This window comes from Neopsephotus bourkii, unplaced genomic scaffold (genome assembly GCF_033783945.1).
Source record: "Neopsephotus bourkii isolate Nb327-2 ecotype Australia unplaced genomic scaffold, CSIRO-AGI_Nbou_v1 NB_1542, whole genome shotgun sequence".
Classification (NCBI taxonomy): Eukaryota; Metazoa; Chordata; class Aves; order Psittaciformes; family Psittacidae; genus Neopsephotus; species Neopsephotus bourkii.
The window spans coordinates 5,129,623-5,148,801 of record NW_026902018.1 but is presented as its reverse complement, the minus strand read 5'-3'; the positions used below and the strand labels follow the sequence as shown (position 1 = coordinate 5,148,801).

The following is a 19,179-nucleotide window of genomic DNA, read 5'->3' as shown; positions in this document are numbered from 1 at the left end:
GGAATGCATTTCACTGTGTGATGTTTTGTTGCTCAGAAGGTGCTTTCTGTGGTAGCATAATATTTTTATCTTAGTCATATGAGGTACTACATCTTCACATGTCTATTACAGTTCTCCTTCCATTCCCTTCAGGAATCTGACTATTGAGGTCACTTGACCCAGAAATAGGTTTTCAATTGAAATCAGCAAGTAATTACAAGCAAAAAAGTGAGAACATTATGATTATTTCTTTGCTGTTAGAATTATGGTAAAATTGAAAAATTCCAGGGCTGATGACCCCAGATGTCAGGTGAGATTGTGGAATACAGAAACTGCTCTTCAGACTGTATTGTCAATGATCTCATAAACACAGGACTAGATCCTGAACAGTCCCCTCAGTAAACAGTCTTCATCGTTCATCAGAATTTTCCTCCATGCATGCATTTTATGTTTTGTGATTTTATGTTGGAAAATGATGATGAGGATAAAGACTATTCACAGTTCAGTCTTAACAGTACAAAATACCATAATGGCTGTCTGCTGGCCTACAGAAATGAAGGGTGTCAGCATTTGGACAGGACAGGGTGGTTACTGAGAAAGTAAATCAATGGGAGTTCTGCCATTAGAAGTACAGAAATGCTATTTTTGAATGGCAGATAAACCTTGTTTCATCTGACTTTCATGTGTGACATGACATTTGGCACAGTGCTTTAGTAGGAAACCATATTTAATAAAATCTGTTTGATTTAGGCTATACTGCCTCTGTTTCACTGTGAAGGGAGGAGGAGATGCAGAGATCTGTTTTTAAGAGACAGTACGATGGAAGGAAGAGAAAAGATATAACAAAATTAATCTTGTCTGTGCCATTCAATGTACTGTTTAGGGGGGAAATGGTTTATGTGTTATGCTCTTGCTTGCATAGGTTTGATTCGTGGGCTGGCATGGCTCTGGCTCGAGCAAGTCGTATTCAGGACAAGTTGAACTCTAACGAGTTGAAAAGCGATGGCCCAATCTGGAAGCACTCTACTCCTGTCTTGAATTGCTTCAAGCGAGCCCTGGAGATTGACAGCTCTAATCTCTCCTTGTGGATAGAATATGGCACCATTTCTTATGCCCTACATTCTTTTGCATCTCGACAGCTTAAGCAGTGGAAATCAGAACTCCCCCCTGAAGTTGTGCAGCAGGTGGGATCTAACCGTGTGCACTATGAAGTTTTTACTATTTAAAATGATGTTTTCGAACATAGTACCTGTTAAAATTAAGTATTTACATGCTTTATACCAAATACTAGACTGTATGGCTACTTAGTAATGTTAGAAATTCTAATATTCATTCATATAGTCTGCTGGTGTCAGCAGTATTTAAAGGCTTTTTCTTTTTCCCGTGTAAAATTAGTTTGAGCCTGATCTTTGAATTAACTTTTGTAACATTCTGGATAGGGGAATTAGAATTACCTTATCTTTCTGTAAATGTCATACAATGTTTCCAGGAAAAGGTGAAATGCATACATATTCATATAGTGAAAAGATCAGGAATTACTCTCTGATATCTGTGTCATGTGTCATATCTAAAGACATCCTTCACCCTTTTCTGTGTTTTGGAACTATTTACTTAAACAAAAGATCAAAATGAGGAGATAGAATTTTCATAGAAAAAGTTACAAAGTCATTAGTTCTTTTTGCATGGCAATGCTGAAAAAGTTGAAGTTTATTGCTAAGACAAAGTGAACAATTCTGACTCCTCTCTGACAGGGATAAAAGTTGCTAGAGGAAATGTCTTTTTTGACCAGTAAATTCTATTTCTACTTCAACTATTCTCACTTAAAAATATTATGTAGTCCACAATGGGAAGCAGAGTGAAAATAACAAGTGCTGCTCCTGGGTGTCTGCTGTAAGTTGTAAAAACTTCGAGGATTTGAACTGTAGAGAAGTGGTACTGGGAATGTCCTTTGTTTCCAAGAGAATGTATTTACAGCAAGGTGATGTGTCTTGCATCTGAGCATTGAATTTCCCATAGACACTTGCATAGAGTTTGACCCTCTAAAGAAGAAAGATGACGTAAGCATGCATATTAAAGGAGAATGTGGTTTATTAAGTAGTATATTTGAAATGACAGCTAACAATAGGGGTTTCTTTCTGAGAGTTATTACATCCAAGAGCTCCAAAACTAACTATTCAGAAAATTATTACATGTTAATGCGTTTGATCTATTGAAGATCTGGTGTTACTGTTTTCGGACTCTTGACTATGAGGGACTTGCTGAAGAATTCCAGGGTTAGTGCTGAAGTTATATTATCAGATAAAAGGTACAATACAGAACAGCTATCTTAAGTTGTGGATGAAATTAGAATGTTTATTTAGGACTACTTGACTCTTCTATTTGAATATATTAAATCCACATATTTACTAAGAAAAGCTCTATTATAATAAAGATAAATTGGAACACCATAATCTCCATTCATCAGTAATGTGTTTCTCATACATAAAACCTTTATTATTCTCATTACAAAATATTTAGGAAAGAAAAGGTTGCGTTATAGTTTTTGAAGTGCAACAAGTGCTGAGATTACTGTTGTAACCCAAGAATTTAAATTTATCAGTTTCTTTTTCAGAGAGAGAAAATTACATATATGCATCTTTTGATGTAGGTTTTTAGGTGACTTTACTGTCAGTTTAATTTATGCTGCTGGTTTTAATTCCTTTGAGACATGGGGGGGGTATGCTTGCTATATTCAGCTCAAAATTATATGCACTGCGAGACGGATAAAATACATTTCTTCACAAATGATAATGGTCTGTAGTGGTTCTGGCAGACTTTAGCTGCAGAACAAAAGTGTTTTATTCTTTGAAGAGTTAACATAATTACAGCTCTAAAAAAGTGGAAAAATTTTGTAGACATATATATTGGTTTGATATTTTTCAGATTTATATGCATATTCTTACACTTCTGTCTTATTGGTTTTTTCTGATTATTTGTGTCAGCAGTTACTGAAATGAACAAAACCTATCCATAAACATATTTTGTGCGTTGTCAGGGTATATTTGATCACTTGGATATGTAGTTGAAAAGTGTTTTAAATGATATACCTTGTTTATACAATTTTATATGCAGGAATATATTTCTAGAACCTTTCATCCCAGCACAGTGAATTCATGTATTCTCAACACCTTGCTCCATCACAGATGGAAGAGCGTCGGGACAGTATGTTGGAGACAGCCAAGTTGTGTTTTACGTCAGCATCTCGCTGTGAGGGAGATGGTGATGAAGAGGAGTGGCTTATTCACTACATGCTGGGAAAGATTGCAGAGAAGCAGAAACAGCCTCCTGTTGTCTATCTGCTGCATTACAAACAGGCTGGCCATTACTTGCATGAGGAGGCTGCCCGATATCCAAAGAAAATTCACTACCATAATCCACCAGAACTTGCCATGGAAGCGTTGGAGGTAAAAGAAAGTTAAATATGTAGGTTTGAAAACCTTGTTCTCTACAGATAATGGAATACCAGTTGTTATTAGTTCATATTATTAGGCATAAGTACATGGTGCTCTGCACCTGGGAACATTTACAGGAGTGACTGGAGAATAAAATGGATCATGTTAGTCAGGCTGGTTTTGTTTAAGAGACAGTGTATGTATACAGTCTCAGTACTAGACAGGCATAAAGAAATACCACTTCTGGATTTTGCTGTACTCAGTTCATTAGTCAGCTTTTATCAAAATCAAATGTGTAAGTTTCAGAAGCATCTCATATCTATAAAAGCAGAAGTTCATGTATGAGTTGGAGTAGTAATCATGCCTTTGCTTTTATTGTGTTAGGTGGTAAAAATAATGGGTCTGGAACATACTCAGTGGTGCTTTGCCTCCAAGTGGACCAGGTCTGCTATCATTGTTATATTCCATAGGTTGCATAAAATTTTTAGTGTTCATTGTCTTGTAATTTATAAGCAACTTTCAAAGGCAAGAAAAGTCCTACTCAGGTAAGTTTAGGTAACAGATGACTGACTTTACTAAGTCCTGTGGTTTCTTCAGAGAAGAGCCTATTGGTACTAGGTTGCAGAGTTATGAATTCTCTATCGACCAAATGGACTTTGGTGTTTTCTAGGTATACTTTCGACTTCATGCTTCTATTTTGAAACTTGTGGGGAAACCAGACTCTGGAGTAGATGCAGAGATACTAGTTAGTTTCATGAAAGAAGCTTCTGAGGGACCATTTGCCAGGGGTGAGGAGAAGAACACCCCAAAAGTTGCAGAAAAGTGAGTGTTAATTTCCAGGAGTATCCTCTGAAAGCATACTGATAAATGCTGTATAATAAACTACTGAAATGAAGCTGAATGAAATGTGAACAAAACACCATGATTAGAATTAATTCTAATGCTTGGAGTTTTCAGGTATCATGAACAGTAAGATTATATGATGAGTTGCGATATTCTCAATAATTGGCCCAGTGCAGATGAGAAAGGAACAAAAGAGAACAATTTTTATCATGTGACCCATTTTGAAGCCACTGGTTTTATTTCTTAATAGATTTTTTAATCAACTAATAATGTGAAAGCAAATGGCCTTTGTTTTAAAGGATAAGAGACTTTAGTCCTCATAACTTGTCTCATTAACAACTACAAAGTAAAGAATGACCAGTGACAATGCAGGAGTATAACCTGTACTAAAAATCCATCATTTACAATTTGTTAGTAAGATGATGACTGTATTGGGAACATCGTAAGAACATGTAATCTCCTTTTGTTCTCTGTGTGTGTCCCTAGTATGTTAACACTGTTCTTTTTCTTGCCTGTCCCAGGGAAAAAACTTGCATGATTGATGAAGACTCTCACTCTTCAGCTGGAACAGTGCCAGGCCCTGGGACTTCCCTCCCCTCCTCCTGCGGTCCAGGTCTGACATCCCCACCTTACACAGCCACTCCAGTTGACCACGATTACGTCAAATGTAAAAAACCCCGTCAGCAGGCAACGCCGGATGGTACAGTCCCTGTTCTCAATACTGGCAGCACAGGGAGGTGCTCTAATCATGGGGGGTTTGAGCAGGAATGACCAAACTGCTCATTTTAAGGAGGGTGATGGGTCTGTGGTAACACGGGCAATATTGAAGCTTATAACCTTTATAAATACAGTGCTTTAAATACAGTTAGAGCTTTAAGTATAAAATTCGGGGTTGTCACCTGCCACCATTGGCACCTATCACTTAAGAGGAATGTTGATAGGAGCATGCAGCTCATTGAGTTTTCAGTCATTCTTTTTAATTATTCTTAATTATATTTTTTTTCTTCAGAGCTAAGTGTCTGCTCTCATAAGGAAAGATGTGGGTTTAAGTCTTTGAAGACTGGACACTGTTCCAGTGCCTGTGTGAAAAGACCATGTGAAAATCTGAACTGACTGAAACAAGACAAATTGTTAACAAGGCAAACCAAACCAATGTTATCCTGCTTTTGAAGGAGGCAGGTGGCAACTATTTTGAATATATTGTGTATCAGCACGAAGTGATTTGCATGACAGTGCAGTAGACTTCATCTTTTAATTTCTCTTTATCATTTACAGTGACTGGTTAGCAGCTCATCTCTATAGAATATGAAGTTACACAATAAATTATTGGCTTATAAATGCAGGAGGTAGGGTGGTATCACAGTGTTATTGAAGATTTTGCGATATACATGTATAGTAAAAGTTAAGTTACTATTTAAGTAACCTGACATTATTATTTGGCTAGGAATTTTATTCTTATTCTGCTTTTCTAGCCATTTGTTTATCCACCTGGATCTCTATAAGTATCAGCACTCAAAGAGGAGTAAAGTACCTGCAATATATACCTTAGTCTTGGTAGAATGTGTCAGGCTCCACAGAAAAGCTCTGCTTGATATGAATTATTTCTGGAGGGTGGGCTGCTTCCTACTGTCATTTTCTGAAGAATGGTGATTTTTAATAACTTTATTGACATAGTTTGGAGATGATGTTCCTGTGCCTGGAAACTCTGCAAGGTGAATTTCCCTAGCAAATAATTCTTGGTGAAACTCACAGATCCTTCATTGCTTTCACTAACTAGGGAAACGTTAATTTTGTTTATTCTTATATTTTAATCAGGAGTAATTCATTGGACTGTTTTGATACCACATGTAGTATGTTAGTGTGAATGGGTTATATAGAGACCAGGCTCTTATGTTAGCCTTTTGATGTTTTTTGACACAGCAAACACAGAAGGAGCAAATATTTAAATATTCTCTAAATAACATTCTCTGTGAGAGCAATTCTGTTTAAGACTACATCTGCTTAGGTCCTGAAGTCTGTTGAAATGTTCCCAGGAGGTACATAAACTAGATACATATTCCAGTACATGTCATTAGTACATTCACTCAAAGTAAGATACTACAGACTGTGACATGCTAATTGCCTGATGGCAGCAAAGTTGGCTCCTTAGCAAAACCTGAAGGTGTGAGCCAAGGAATGTCTACCTGTGCTGGGGCTGAAGTAGCAGTTCTTGGGTCTGCTAGCTTAGCCTAACTAGGACTGAGCTTTGCTGCTGTCAAGTAATTAAAACTGTGAGCCACTGAAAGAAGCAGAGTTAGGGGGATCATTACAAAGGCTGTGTGCAGCCGTGACAAGTAAAATTGCAAAGTACTGCATCATTTATGTTTTGTAAGTTGCTGGCAAAACTAAATTCTGGATAGAGCATATTGGAGAGCCCCAGGAAACTGAAATATTTGCTTTGAGGCAGTTACAGATGGAAGGAGAGCTAACAGGCTGAACCACACTCAAAGTCTTTCACTTTTATATTATTACATATACTGTGCTCCTCTGCCTGCATTTGCATTTTACTTGTGTTAAAATCTATACCTTTAAAGTAAAACACTCTTGACAGCTTACACTTAATCACATCACTGAAGAAAACTAGTGCCTGTGTTCCTATTTTGCCATTCCTGAAAACAGTAAGAAAATACCCATTATTTGACTACTCGTTAGAGGAGGTTTTTTAACCATTCCTATAACAAAAGAAACAGTCTGTATTGTTGTTCACAGAAGAAATAATTTGGCCTAAATTCAGCCTAAGTGTTTCTTCTTTCTGAGGCCTGGCAATACTCTTATTTACTCTTAACTCTGGTATCGATATTGTTCATCATCTATGACATAAATTAAGAGCACTCTATGAGTCTTACCTACAAAATTCTCTTCTTGTAACATGCAAAACATGCTAGTTGGGATCGCTGTCATTGCTGACCTAGGAGAATCTTTTGACCATTTTTGTGTGCTATGCTTTAAGGAAACGTTTCCTGTGAGGAGGGAGAGAAGGAATTGGGATAGTTTGTTTAAGGAGGAGAATACCACTGTAACCTAAATAGTTTTGAAAGCTGTACAGAGTTAGAGGCAAACCCCCAGGATTTCCTTGTCCATGGGAGACAGAACAGGTGTTAGACTTAAATTACATTTTCAGTCTGCACTATTAGATTCAGTATTTCAAGCAAGATTCAGATTTCAATCTGGACTAACACTATTAGCAAAGAGTGTTAAGGTAGTATTAGGAAATACTATTTAGAAAAGAAAAAAGAAAAAAGGTGAAACACTGTAATGTGTTCTGGGGATAGTACAACACTGCAACACTAAAAGCCTTTGGAAAGTGACACTACATCTGCCAGGGATGATGGAGTTGCAATTTATCCTGATGGAGAAAGGAATGGACTAGAATGCACTCCTGTGGTTCCTTCTGAGCCCTCTTTTTTTTTCTATTAATGTTATGTTTTGGGGATGGTGTTTGGATTTGGTTTGGTTTTGGTGTAGGGTATTTTTTAAACAAGATACCCAGCAATGTGCTTTCTGGTGCAGCAAATTATCTCATTACAATCAGGAGAGAATTACTATACCACCAGAAATCTTTTCTTGAACATAATGGGACTCTGATCTTCAAGCATTCATGTGTAGATAGGTAAAGCTGTGAGGGCAGGCTTATTTCAGATACATTATATTCAAATTAGTTGTTATAGTTCTGTAGCTCTCCATCACATTTTCCTGGTGAAAAAAAGAAGGCTGGGATATGCAGAAATCACTGTTAAAGCTGAGAGTATTATAAAACTTTATATCCAGTGAATGCTGGTAATACTAATTTTAAGTCATATATTTAATATAAATGGGAGAAAGGAACCAATAAATACAGCTTGTAAATAACTAGTTTTTCAAGGAGACAGAAGTATTGCTGAGTGGCAGCTGTTATTTGCTGGCTGACTAGCTGCTGTCGTGTGTAAAGTAGACAGCTTCTTTTCTCTTTTCTTGTCCTTCCACTCAGCAACATCTTTTCCTTCCTTCTGTTAATCCTGTCTTTCCTGTCATCACCCCTGCCTGTTGCTGTTTCATAACTCTCCAAGTTGAAAACTGGTATTTGATAGTAGAAGCCTGAGGATTAAATTCTCTTTATTTTCCAAGAGCAAAGTAGGAAACAAGAAAAACCAGGAATTCAGGGGCACCAAGACTATTATTATCTGGGATGTCACTATACTTGCACTGCTAAATGGCCAGTGTTACATACCAAACCAGATATGCTCATTGTCCTCCTTTATACAGGCTGGATGTATGTAGTCAGTAAAAACCAATTGCAGTACAGAGTTCAAGCAGTTTAAATGTACCTAAATTTTGTGCTCAGAAAGCAGTAAAAGTAGTTAAATATAAAAAAACAAAACAACCCAACCCTGAATGAGAAATCTGTTTCCCAAAATGTGGATTGGGAGATCGTTCTGAGGTCTTTTTTGCTGTAATATGCCTTCGTTGTGTTGATACTCAGTTCCATATTGTGGTATTGCAGGTGATGTATTCAGTATCCATTGCTATTGCAGTGTTAAAATGTTGTGTTGTTGAAGTCTTCATCCATGTCACGTAGTATGTTGTGTGTAGTTAGATGTAATTGTCCTTTTTTGTGTTTGTCTTTGCCTGATTGCTTTTGCAACCAATATTGCCCGTGCTGCCTCTAACCTTTATACAAATCTCTGTTCCCCAGGCATCCTCTTCCTGCTTTTACCTGTCACGGCTTGCTTTTAATAATTGGCTAAACCTGCATGATACACTCACTGGGAAAGGCTACTTGCTTCATGCTGTGGGAGAAGTCTCACTTCATAGTTTGTTGGTCTGTAACCCTGCAAATGTTACGAAGATGCACATTTTTTTTGTAAACGGGGTTCTCAACATCCTGATGAGACAAAGGTGATCTCTGAGAAACTATATGCACCAGGTTGTCACTCACACCAAGCTAAATAAGCTTCTAAGATGGAGTGGGTATTTCTGTCCACAAAAAGAACCTCCATGTTACATTTTGGAACATTAAAATCTTACCCTTTAAAATTCTCTCTCACCAGCACTTTAAAATGAAATATTTGGTTTGTGCTACATACATACCCTTTTCTGGCACATGGTACTGGATTTTCATGGGGACTGCATACTGGACCACACTGAATAATGAATCACATCCAGTTTATTGCAGTATGTTTCTTTTTTACCTTTCCCCAATTTAATCTCTCTTTGATTAGTAAAAATATCACACTGGTATTTAGTGTGAGATTATGTAAAAAGGATTTCACTAAATAAGTGGAACATTGATGAGATACTCTGCTCTGCACTTGAAGACAGAAGAACACAATATAGGACTTCAGGATACAGAAACATGTTCAGTGCTCAGTGCAGCCAGACAAAATGTAGACTCTCATCTTTGACTCATAAGAGAATCCCTTTAAGCATTCAGAGGACTTGCTGCCCTCAAGAAATTAACCTGCTCCCATGCAAATCTCTGCAATTTGTTTTTAGTAATGTACAAAGTGCCTTTGATACAGCGCTGAATGTTGCCTTCTGTTATGGGTGGAGTCTGTTTCAAGAATGAGAATTGTGTGGTATGTCATGTTTCTGACTACAGACCAATAGAGAAAAATGCTCATACATATAAGTGAAGAGAAGAGGGGGAGATACGGTTCCAGGCAGGCAGGACAAAGAGAGAGTCTGTACTTCCCCAGCCTGTGAACAACCCACCTTTATTGCATGAGATCTACTACATAGATATTTTTTTATCTATGTCATGCAGAGTTAGTGTGTAACTTGGTGCAGTTGCCATGAGTTCTGCATTACATGATGCAGGATTTAGGTATTGACAAAGCTTTTTTATTACATTAAGATGCATCTTGGGTAGCCTAACAAATGATAGCTCTTTGAGAATCTCCAGTGATTCTGTAGGTTCTCTGTGCAATTTTTAACTGTATGTAAGAGTTAAGCTAAAGATTAAGGGGGAATTAAACCCCATTGCCTCTTGCTCTGTACTTAGTGAATATGAAGAGCAGTTACTGTATTTTTATTTTGGTTAATTGTATATATTTGGAAATTCTCCTTATCATTTTGAAGTCCAGTTCTCCCAGTGTTTTTATTATATGCCATCTTATTTTTTTCTCCTCTCCTCTGAATTCATTCTAGTTACTCAGTGTATTTTTTTAAAAATCTGAGTCCCAAATAATTAAGACACCATAATTAAGCTTAATTTTCATTAGTGCTCAGTAGAACAGGAAGACTCTCATGTATTTTTTCTGTTGAAGTTACTGATTATACATTCAAACGTGCTCGTTTGCTGAATTGCTTTTACAATAGCGTGACATTTTGGCCATTTCTGGTTTGAGAGTCACTAATTCTCTACAGGCACATGTGAATATATGCACTGGGATACATACATGCACTTTCTACCGCTGATCTTGTTATTTTTTAGGTACTTAGAGATGGATTTATTTATTCTCAGATAATTCTGTGGAAAATGAAGGCCAGCTGGCTAACAGCTTTGACCTTTTATCATTTGTAGAGTTAGGTACTACACTTTGTTTTCTATTCCCTGGAACTTTACCCATCCTCTGTGACTTCTGAGAAATTAATACTAATAACTGGTGGCTGCTGCTAATTTCTGAAATACTCCAGTGTTTTTCATCAAGCCCACTTAGTCTGAAAGCAACTATTGCGTTCAAGAGGTCTCTAAAATGATAGGAGGTTGTCTCAGAAGTAGAGTCTTTTCAGTTATTAAGAGTCCAGTATTAATATCATGAAGATTATTTTTTTATACAGTTAACATATTGAAAGAAAAGGAGAATGAACCTGCATATCTAGACTTACCCTTCTTTTAGTAGAAACTTCAAATCAAAATAGCTAGCTAATTATCAGGAGGTATTTCCATTTGTTCCCCACAGGGAGAAGCTTCCCTGACATGCATACATTTGAAATTTAACATGCTAAATCATTGTCTGGTTTTGCATGCTGAGAAGTCAGTGTAATTTCCTAGTGATCTGACAGCACTCTCGCATACTGATTTAGCAGTTCTTGATTTGCAGTCTGAGCCTTCATCTGTCATAACCCACACATCGGAACTGACCTCCAGGCTTATGGCAACATTTGCAAATGGACAATTTTATTTTTTTTCCCTAGATGAGCAATTCAGCTTCTTTGCCACAGATACCGAAACTTTCCTTAAGAAAAAAAAGTCAAGGGAGCTACTGTCAGTCTTTTTCCTGATGTCAACTGGGAGTTCAATAGTATCCATTTGTACCACAGAAGGTTATTAAAGCTTTATAAATGAGTCATTTAAAGCTTGACTGACCTCTCTTCAGAAGTCTTCTCTTCCCATTCTTTTTAATTATATTCTTTCTATATAAAACTTGTCATTATTAACCAACTATATAACTTCCAATTAGGAAGCAAATGCTGTTCCCCTATTCTTTTTCGAGAGAGTTTTATTAAGATCTGTTCACTGAAAGGGAAGGTTTTCTTTGTGTGGTGGTGAAAAGCCTATGGAGCACATCAAATCTGGTTTAATTTTGTTGGAATCCTAATAAGCAGAACCTGATTTGCAAATTGAAGGTTTGCAGAGGGATTTTTTTCTTGATAAAATAAATTCATAGGAGGCCCTTATCTCTCTTCTGAACAAGCGCAATTCAGACAGAACAGAAGAAATTTAATTAAATTATCAGCTCATCTCAAAGCAAAGGCTTTTGCTTTTTTAAGATTTTCTTTTTTGATCTTATCAAGAAAAGGAATGACTTAAGAATGCAGTGGAACTCCCTAGACAATAGAGGTAACATGCCTCTCGGTTAAGCTATTCCTGTATCTTCAGCAGAAACTGGATATTAATTCTTTGGGCTGCAGAACTGGAGACAATTGCCTAGATTAGAATTTTCTGTTGGAGACTGAATTATGTTGGCACAATATTACAGAAAATGCCAGTTTCCCATCTCACTGGGAATATGCATGCATCTTCCTGTTGGAGATATGAAGCTGTGTTTTTTAGGCATGCAGGGCTGCCTCTTGATGTAAAAGAACTTGGTTATATCAGGCAGGTTCGACATGGGTGTAAGTTTTTCACATGTCTGTTTTTTCTGAAGTGTGAATTTTATCCCCAGTGATAAAGTCATGATAAGGTACCACTGTAACGTAGTCAGCGGCCAGTGTACACTACCCCAGTTTGTCAAGGCAAAGTCACTTCTGTTCTTCTGTCTACTGCCTTGACGTCCAAGAGTTTTCCTGTTGACTAGACCTAGTTTTTTGATGGATTGTTTATTTGCCATATCAAATCACCTTTCAGAACATTTGGTGAACAGCATCTAACACCTGCAGGATAGATGGCGTCAGTCATCACTCCTGTAAGTCTTTGCCCTCTAATGATACTGATTTTTTTGTCCTTCGTGAGTAATTTTTACCAGTATTGTTGTTCATGGCCTTCTCTTGTCACTTGAGATTTGCGTGCGTCAGACTCAAAATTATACTGGGTGCTTTTCAAGGGAAATGGCACAATAAACCCAGGAAATTTTAAAGTCCATACCAGATGAAATATTGGGTCCTTAATCTAACTGTTTTTGAAAGTTGAGCATCATTTCTTTTGAATCAGATTCCAGGGTAATATTCTAGGAGGAAATGTGGTGGGGCAGGGAGCTCTCTGATGCATTAGTGTTAAATACCTAGGGAAAGAAGACTGGGGTTTTAATAGCACAACGAGCTGAGATGAAAATGATTAGTAGACAAAAGAAAATACCTTTTAGACAACAGAACTGGTGGTTGTTAAGGATCTTGTATTGTGTTTGTCAGAGGTTTGCAGAGTGGTTGCAGTTCGATGTTGCTGTTACTAAGATTCAAGTAACAGCTTGATGAGTGTGAAGTGGTGCATTCCTTCTTTATCTCTTTTGCAGAGAGGAGTCAGGATAGCACTGCAGCGGTGCTGTCTGACTCCAGTTCCACACAGGATATGTTTAATGAGCCTGCCAGTTCTCAAGACAGCCTGAGGAAGACTTACACAGAGAAGAGGATTTCTACTACCTGTGCTGATGCTGTGATACCCAGCAAAGAGACCCTGGGATCTACAGAGGAAAAGAGTATGCCTGATTTAATAGATAATATCAGCTGGTATATTATCCTTAAAATGTTTCTTCTGGCATGCAGAAACACTGAAATATGCTGCAGTGAGACTGAGGACTTTAAGTAGGCGTTACTGCTGCATGTATGTGTAGCTTAAAATAGGAACTGTGCTTTGCTTCTGTGACCATCATTCCAGTTTGTACTACCTGTTAGACCTTATAAAGACAAGAATAACGATAAACTGATGTCTGTGGTGGCCCTTTCCTAGCTTGCCTTCTTCTAGGCTTTTATTTACTCTTTTTCTCAGTGTTTCCAATATCTAAATAATTTAAGGAGTAGTCATTAGGAACTAATCTCAAACAAAACATTTTTTCTTTTCCCTAGGTATAGATGCCCTTTCTGTTCTAGCCAGTAGCAGCTTGATATTCAGTACATAGCAGAGCACAATTAGTGAAATTAGATGTTTTATTCCATTGGATACTTTATTTCAGTGGAGAAGTGGAATTGCTGTCTACCAGTTTTCTCCATATATAATAGCACTAAGTGTTCTGTATTCCACTGGAAAATTTGTTTCGATATCCATTAACTGGAATTTCCCTTTGTCTGATGTTTGCACAGTTGGATGTGGCAGTGAATAAAGAGGCCGGATTTCAGTAGGAAAGACAAACAAGCCCAGTGTATGAATTTTGCCCACCTTTCCATGCTGTGCCTGTTTGAGGCCTGTTAAGTCTTTTTTGCCAGTTCATGCAGTTCATCTGCATGTAGCAGGCATGTGTTCAGCAATAATGAAATGTGGAATCTCCAACTGCAACGGATGTTTTATGAAGTAAGATTTGGTATCCTCTAAGAAAAGATGGGTCAGTTGAACTGAGTTACCATAGGTGGAACTGTAGGTCCTACATTGTCAAGAATACCAAGTTATCTGCTTTAATCAGTCTGTCCAAGCCTAAATTATGTTCTGGAATTGTGTTCTTCTAGGTAAATCATTAAGAAAAATATTCCACTTGGCAGGGTTACTTTAATTTTCTGTTCTTTTTCCCTTTCTTTACAGTAGAATTTTAGTGAATTACACCTTTATTTTGTTGTTTTCTCCCCTCCTCCCCCATCTTCCAACAATATATAAAATCCTGCATTGTGTAAGGTGTGCTCAGGGGAAAACCTAAAAAAGATAATGGAGAGATCAGTCTGTGGCTCTGTTAATGAGCTGAAGTTTACTTACTCATTGAACATCAGGAATAGTCATAATTTTTCTCAGGAACCCCTCCATATTTCTGTCTGTGCTTTCATGAAGAGAAGGATTACCATTTGTTGCATTTAATTTTTGTTATTTTGTGTATTTCGTTTGCCAATTTGTAGTTTTCATGAGCACTTTTGTCTTCTCTTAATGTTCCAGTTGCAGGAAAGTCAGAAGAGCTGCTGGAGATCTCAGAATCTTACCACCCTGCTGAGCCTACGGGCCAGAAGATTCTGGTGGAGTCTCAGACTGCTGCTGCCAATCCCATCAAAGCTACAATCCCCACACCCTCACAGTGGGACTACAAAAAGAAAGCTGAACCTAGTGGAGATACATCTGAATTTCCTCATGGCCTTCCAGCAGACCTTGAGGAACAGCGGAAGTTCCTGACAGAGCAGTGTATTGCCTCCTTCTGTCTGTGCCTCAGCCGCTTTCCCCAGCACTACAAGAGCCTCTACAGACTGGCTTATCTGTACACATACAGCAAAACACACAAGGTGAGCAGGCCACTGGCACAAGGGCTGACTAGCTGTGTTTATTGCCTGAGTAAGCAAACTGTATTGTCATTCATGCTAATTCAGAAGTCTCAGTGTTAAAATACAGCAGGTAAGTTTGTTTTGCAGTTTGGATTGGAACTGTGCTTTGGATTGGAACAGCTCCTGGATTGTCTGATTCATGTGTGTGAGGCCAGTTGAGTTGAAAGCTTATTTTTTTTAATTACTGAACTAGGTAATTTTTGTCATTTAGCAGAGAATTACCTTTTAGATCTGTTACATAAACTAAGATGTTCTCACGATAATGGTAGCAATTATTTTACTGAATAAGTGGACTGAAAAGTGACTTGGAAGCAGCAATTCGTTAGTATTGGTGTAAACACAGCATGTGACACAGACTTTCTGGGTATCTTTAGTTTGGTTTTAGAATTATGTCTTTTACTTCTGCATATTTCAGTTATTATAGTCATTTGTCCTTCTGAAGTATCAGTAAATTGTGTATGAACAGTAGGTTGAAATTATCGGTGTTATTTCTCTAACTGCCATAATGAAGGTCTGAACTCACAGATTTTGTATTTGGAAGTCTTGTGTTATGTCGTATGCTGCACTGCATGGCTTTCTGAACTCTCTCCCCACTGGTACTGAAGCTTGTGTGAATAACAGGGAAGGGAAGGGAATGGAAATAACTCATACCCCTTGCCTCATAGAAAACATACCAAGAGCACTGCTGCAAATTGAGCAGTAGCACGTCTTACTGAAAGGTGATGAATGTTCCATTTGGCTGTTCAGTGATTATCCATAAAAATACTACCATTTTTGTTAAAGATAGTTTGTTTTGAAAACATTCTTATGCTGCTTGTATGTGGCAGTTGTTATTTTTTCCATGGAACTAATCATTAATAGGAGCCGTAGATTCCTGCGATCTGTCATTACTGTTGCTGACAAATGATTTTGTATCAACATGCAACAAAAAAGGCTGCCTGTTTTCAATTTATTGGTTCAAATACCATGTCCTTGCCTGAGGAGCTACTTGCAAAATATTTTCTTCTTTTCCTTTTTTTTTTCCTGTTTTTTTATTTCCTGGTGTAGCCTTTTCTGTTTTTTTTCTCATCTCCCTCCCTATATACATAACAACTCAGTGATTTGTAATGGTTTTCTGGTTGCAATATTTTCTGGTTGCAATACACATTGTTGTCTAAATCCACCTACTCTTGGAACTCATAAAAATTGAATCCTGCCTGTTTGAGCCCAGTAGTTATCAGGTGCCTTCAACTAGGGCATTGTTGGCTTTTATGGTCCTGTTTTATGACAAACAACTACTTAACACTGCAAAAAAACATCTTCCCACTGATATATGTACGCTGCATACTTTCATGAGGTTGTAATTTTCTTTCTTCGATGACTCATTCAGGCTTTTGTAGAGCAGTGTCAAATGTCTGTGTTTTAATGGTACACTAATATGTCTTCAGTAGGAGTTATAGTCCTGAACAAAGTTAAACCACTAAATGCAACTATGCATTTTCAGCAGTAAGTAGAGTAAGAAGTATGCTTAGATATAATGTTGATAAGCCAAAAATAAGATAAATTACATCAGGTGGAGTTGCTGTGGGGGCAGAGGGGATTACTGGTGGATTTTAGAAAGCTGAAATTGATTTTTAAATGCATATAACCATCTTGAAAAATCCAACATTTAAGCACTAGTGCCAGGAATTTGTATGAAGAATTTAGACTGATGGCCAAACTTCATGGTTGGCTGGGAACGGAGAGGATTGGCAGGTCTCCATAGTGCATAAAAAAACAAGTTTTCATATGCAATCTGTTTTCTCCCATTTTACAGTATTTTTTTTTTTGGCTGTTGCAAGATTAGTAAAAATAGTTGTTGAGTGCTTTTTTTCAACATCTTTTCAAAATCTTTCAGCATTTTTTTTGGTTTTCCCCTGCTTACTATTTGGAGGCAATTTTCTTTGTTTTCTTCTCTTATCAGAGCAAATTTGTACGTAGCTGATTTTGTTGGAATATACGTGCAGGAAAGTAAGGATGAAGTTTCAGAAGTGACTTCACTGCCAGCTTGGGCAATAGTTTCAGTTTCCCATTCACCTTCTCTCTGTCTTGAACTGAAGTCTTTATCCTTTGTGATTTTTACCTCCAGAATGAGTGTTGGCACAGTATGGAAGGAGAAGACAGGACTTGGCAAGATGCTGTTTGTCAATATAACTAACAAGTTCTGTGAGAAGCGTTTGCCTTATGGTCTGTCAGGATCAGTGTGTACAATTGGTCTCGTACTCTGCAACCAGCAGGTTGTCAGGAAATAAAAATATTTACTTAGGTGCTTTTTTTATCTCAAAATCAAAAATACTCTGCAAGTCCTGGAAGAATCTGCTCACAAATACTGTTTGGATGACTTAAGGTTTTTCTTTAAGCTTGCGTTTTGTATTATGTTCATTATTAACAGAGCCCTTAATGGGGAAATTAATGTCAGGTATAACATAATGTCAGTAGCATGACAATTTAGTCAAACTAGGCATACTACATGCGTGTAAAAATGCATGTAAAAAGATTATATATATATTTAATATATACATAGAAGATAGGCAGAATCTGTCAGCATAATGGATGTAAGCAATTCAAGTTGCAACAGCATGGTAATAACAGTTCATTCAAAAGGCTACCCTTCAAGGTCAATAGTCTTTTGGGGTTTGCTTTTATTTGATGCAGTAATACCAAGTATGTTTTGAAACAAAGCCTTCTAACAGACTACAAAAGACAATACAGGGAAAGATTAAGGTATAATAGGTTATTTTGTACACCTTCCAGCAACGATTTGTGGAGTTTCCAATTTAAGTAAAAGTGTCTTCTGGCAGCATTCCGTTAAGGTGTATCCATCTCGGGTGACTCAGATTTCCATTTGGTTGACCGTAAGAGATTTTGCTTTTCAACTTCAACAATGCTGGTAAATTTTTTTGCAAGTTATTGTACCCTGCTAGTCATCTTGTCATTGAATCTTGGGGTGATAAAGATGTGGGAGGCAGCAGCTGAACTGGAAACAGTACTTCATAATTGCCCTGAGTCAGACAGCCAAATCCAGCATTTCAGACTAGCAAGCAGCATGCTGAGAAGAATAAATCCTTTTTGCTATGTCCTGGATCCCTTCACCCACTCCTAATAACTTCATCAGCAAAAAACTAAGCAGACCAGACTCAGTGAAATCTAATGAGTTGAGACCTGTTCAGGCGTATCTACTGGGAATAACTGATCATGCTGATTTAAGGAGAAGGGTAGTGGAAAATCTGTAACTACATCTTTTATTCCTATTAGTTTTGATTGTGTGAAGTTACCGTGTAATTGGCCCATTTGTCCAAATGATCTTTTTTTCTTCCTAGCTTGGTTACTGTCGTCATTTTGTTCAATAAAAGCCTCTGAATTATATGTACCTGATGCATGCCTAAGGATGGTCAGTGTAACATGCACAGGAGATCACCAGAGCATGACACCACGCTTAATGGTCTCTTAACATTTTCATCATAAAACTTAGATTCAGGAATACGTCCACAGCTAAAATTTTAGGCTGGGATTTTATATTTAAGCTTTGTGGTGGTGCCTTGCTTAAGGTGTTTGGTTTTGTTTAAGTTTCAGGTGATATTTTAACTGGAAGATTCAGATTGCCACACATTAGGCAATTTTTTAGTTTGTTTGCATGCTTGAAATTTACTTAGTTTCCTGATGACTGCTATAAAATACCGCATTTACATGCTGGATCTTGGATGTTATGATAGGCTTATTTTTGCTAGATTCTCTTTGGTGGATTTTATTCAAAATAGGATGACTTTCATGGAAGACCAGGTTTCTGTAGGGGGTCTTTCTGTATCGTATTTTCTTCTGTATGTATTTCAAAGTATTTTGCAGGCTTAGGTTAATAGGATTACAGAAATACATATTACAAAAGAAGTACCGTAGGAAGAAGTTAGTCTACAGTTAAGTTTATATACTTTGCTTTCTTCAGTCTTAATTAAATTTGACACTGAGTGATGATAATTAAATTTTCTGGGTCCTCTGACTAGCCAGAAAGTACCTTGTGATGTTTATAAGTGTACATGTATTTGTTCCACACCAAAAGAGATCTCTG

The 19,179-nt window shown here is 37.4% G+C and overlaps 1 protein-coding gene across 5 annotated transcripts in view; it reads left to right on the top strand.

The window, feature by feature from the left end:
• CABIN1 (calcineurin binding protein 1) overlaps positions 1–19,179 on the top strand; it is a 107,917-nt gene that overhangs the window by 26,272 nt on the left and 62,466 nt on the right. For 2 of the 5 annotated variants that reach the window (XM_061370723.1, XM_061370722.1), the window contains exons 23-28: positions 902–1,163; positions 3,162–3,422; positions 4,081–4,232; positions 4,775–4,866; positions 13,163–13,345; positions 14,722–15,059. In XM_061370723.1, the coding sequence (XP_061226707.1) occupies positions 902–1,163; positions 3,162–3,422; positions 4,081–4,232; positions 4,775–4,866; positions 13,163–13,345; positions 14,722–15,059 (1,288 nt within the window). Of the gene's footprint in view, positions 1–901; positions 1,164–3,161; positions 3,423–4,080; positions 4,233–4,774; positions 4,954–13,162; positions 13,346–14,721; positions 15,060–19,179 lie in introns of all 5 variants that reach the window. The other 3 variants (XM_061370721.1, XM_061370719.1, XM_061370724.1) reach the window with 2 other exon arrangements.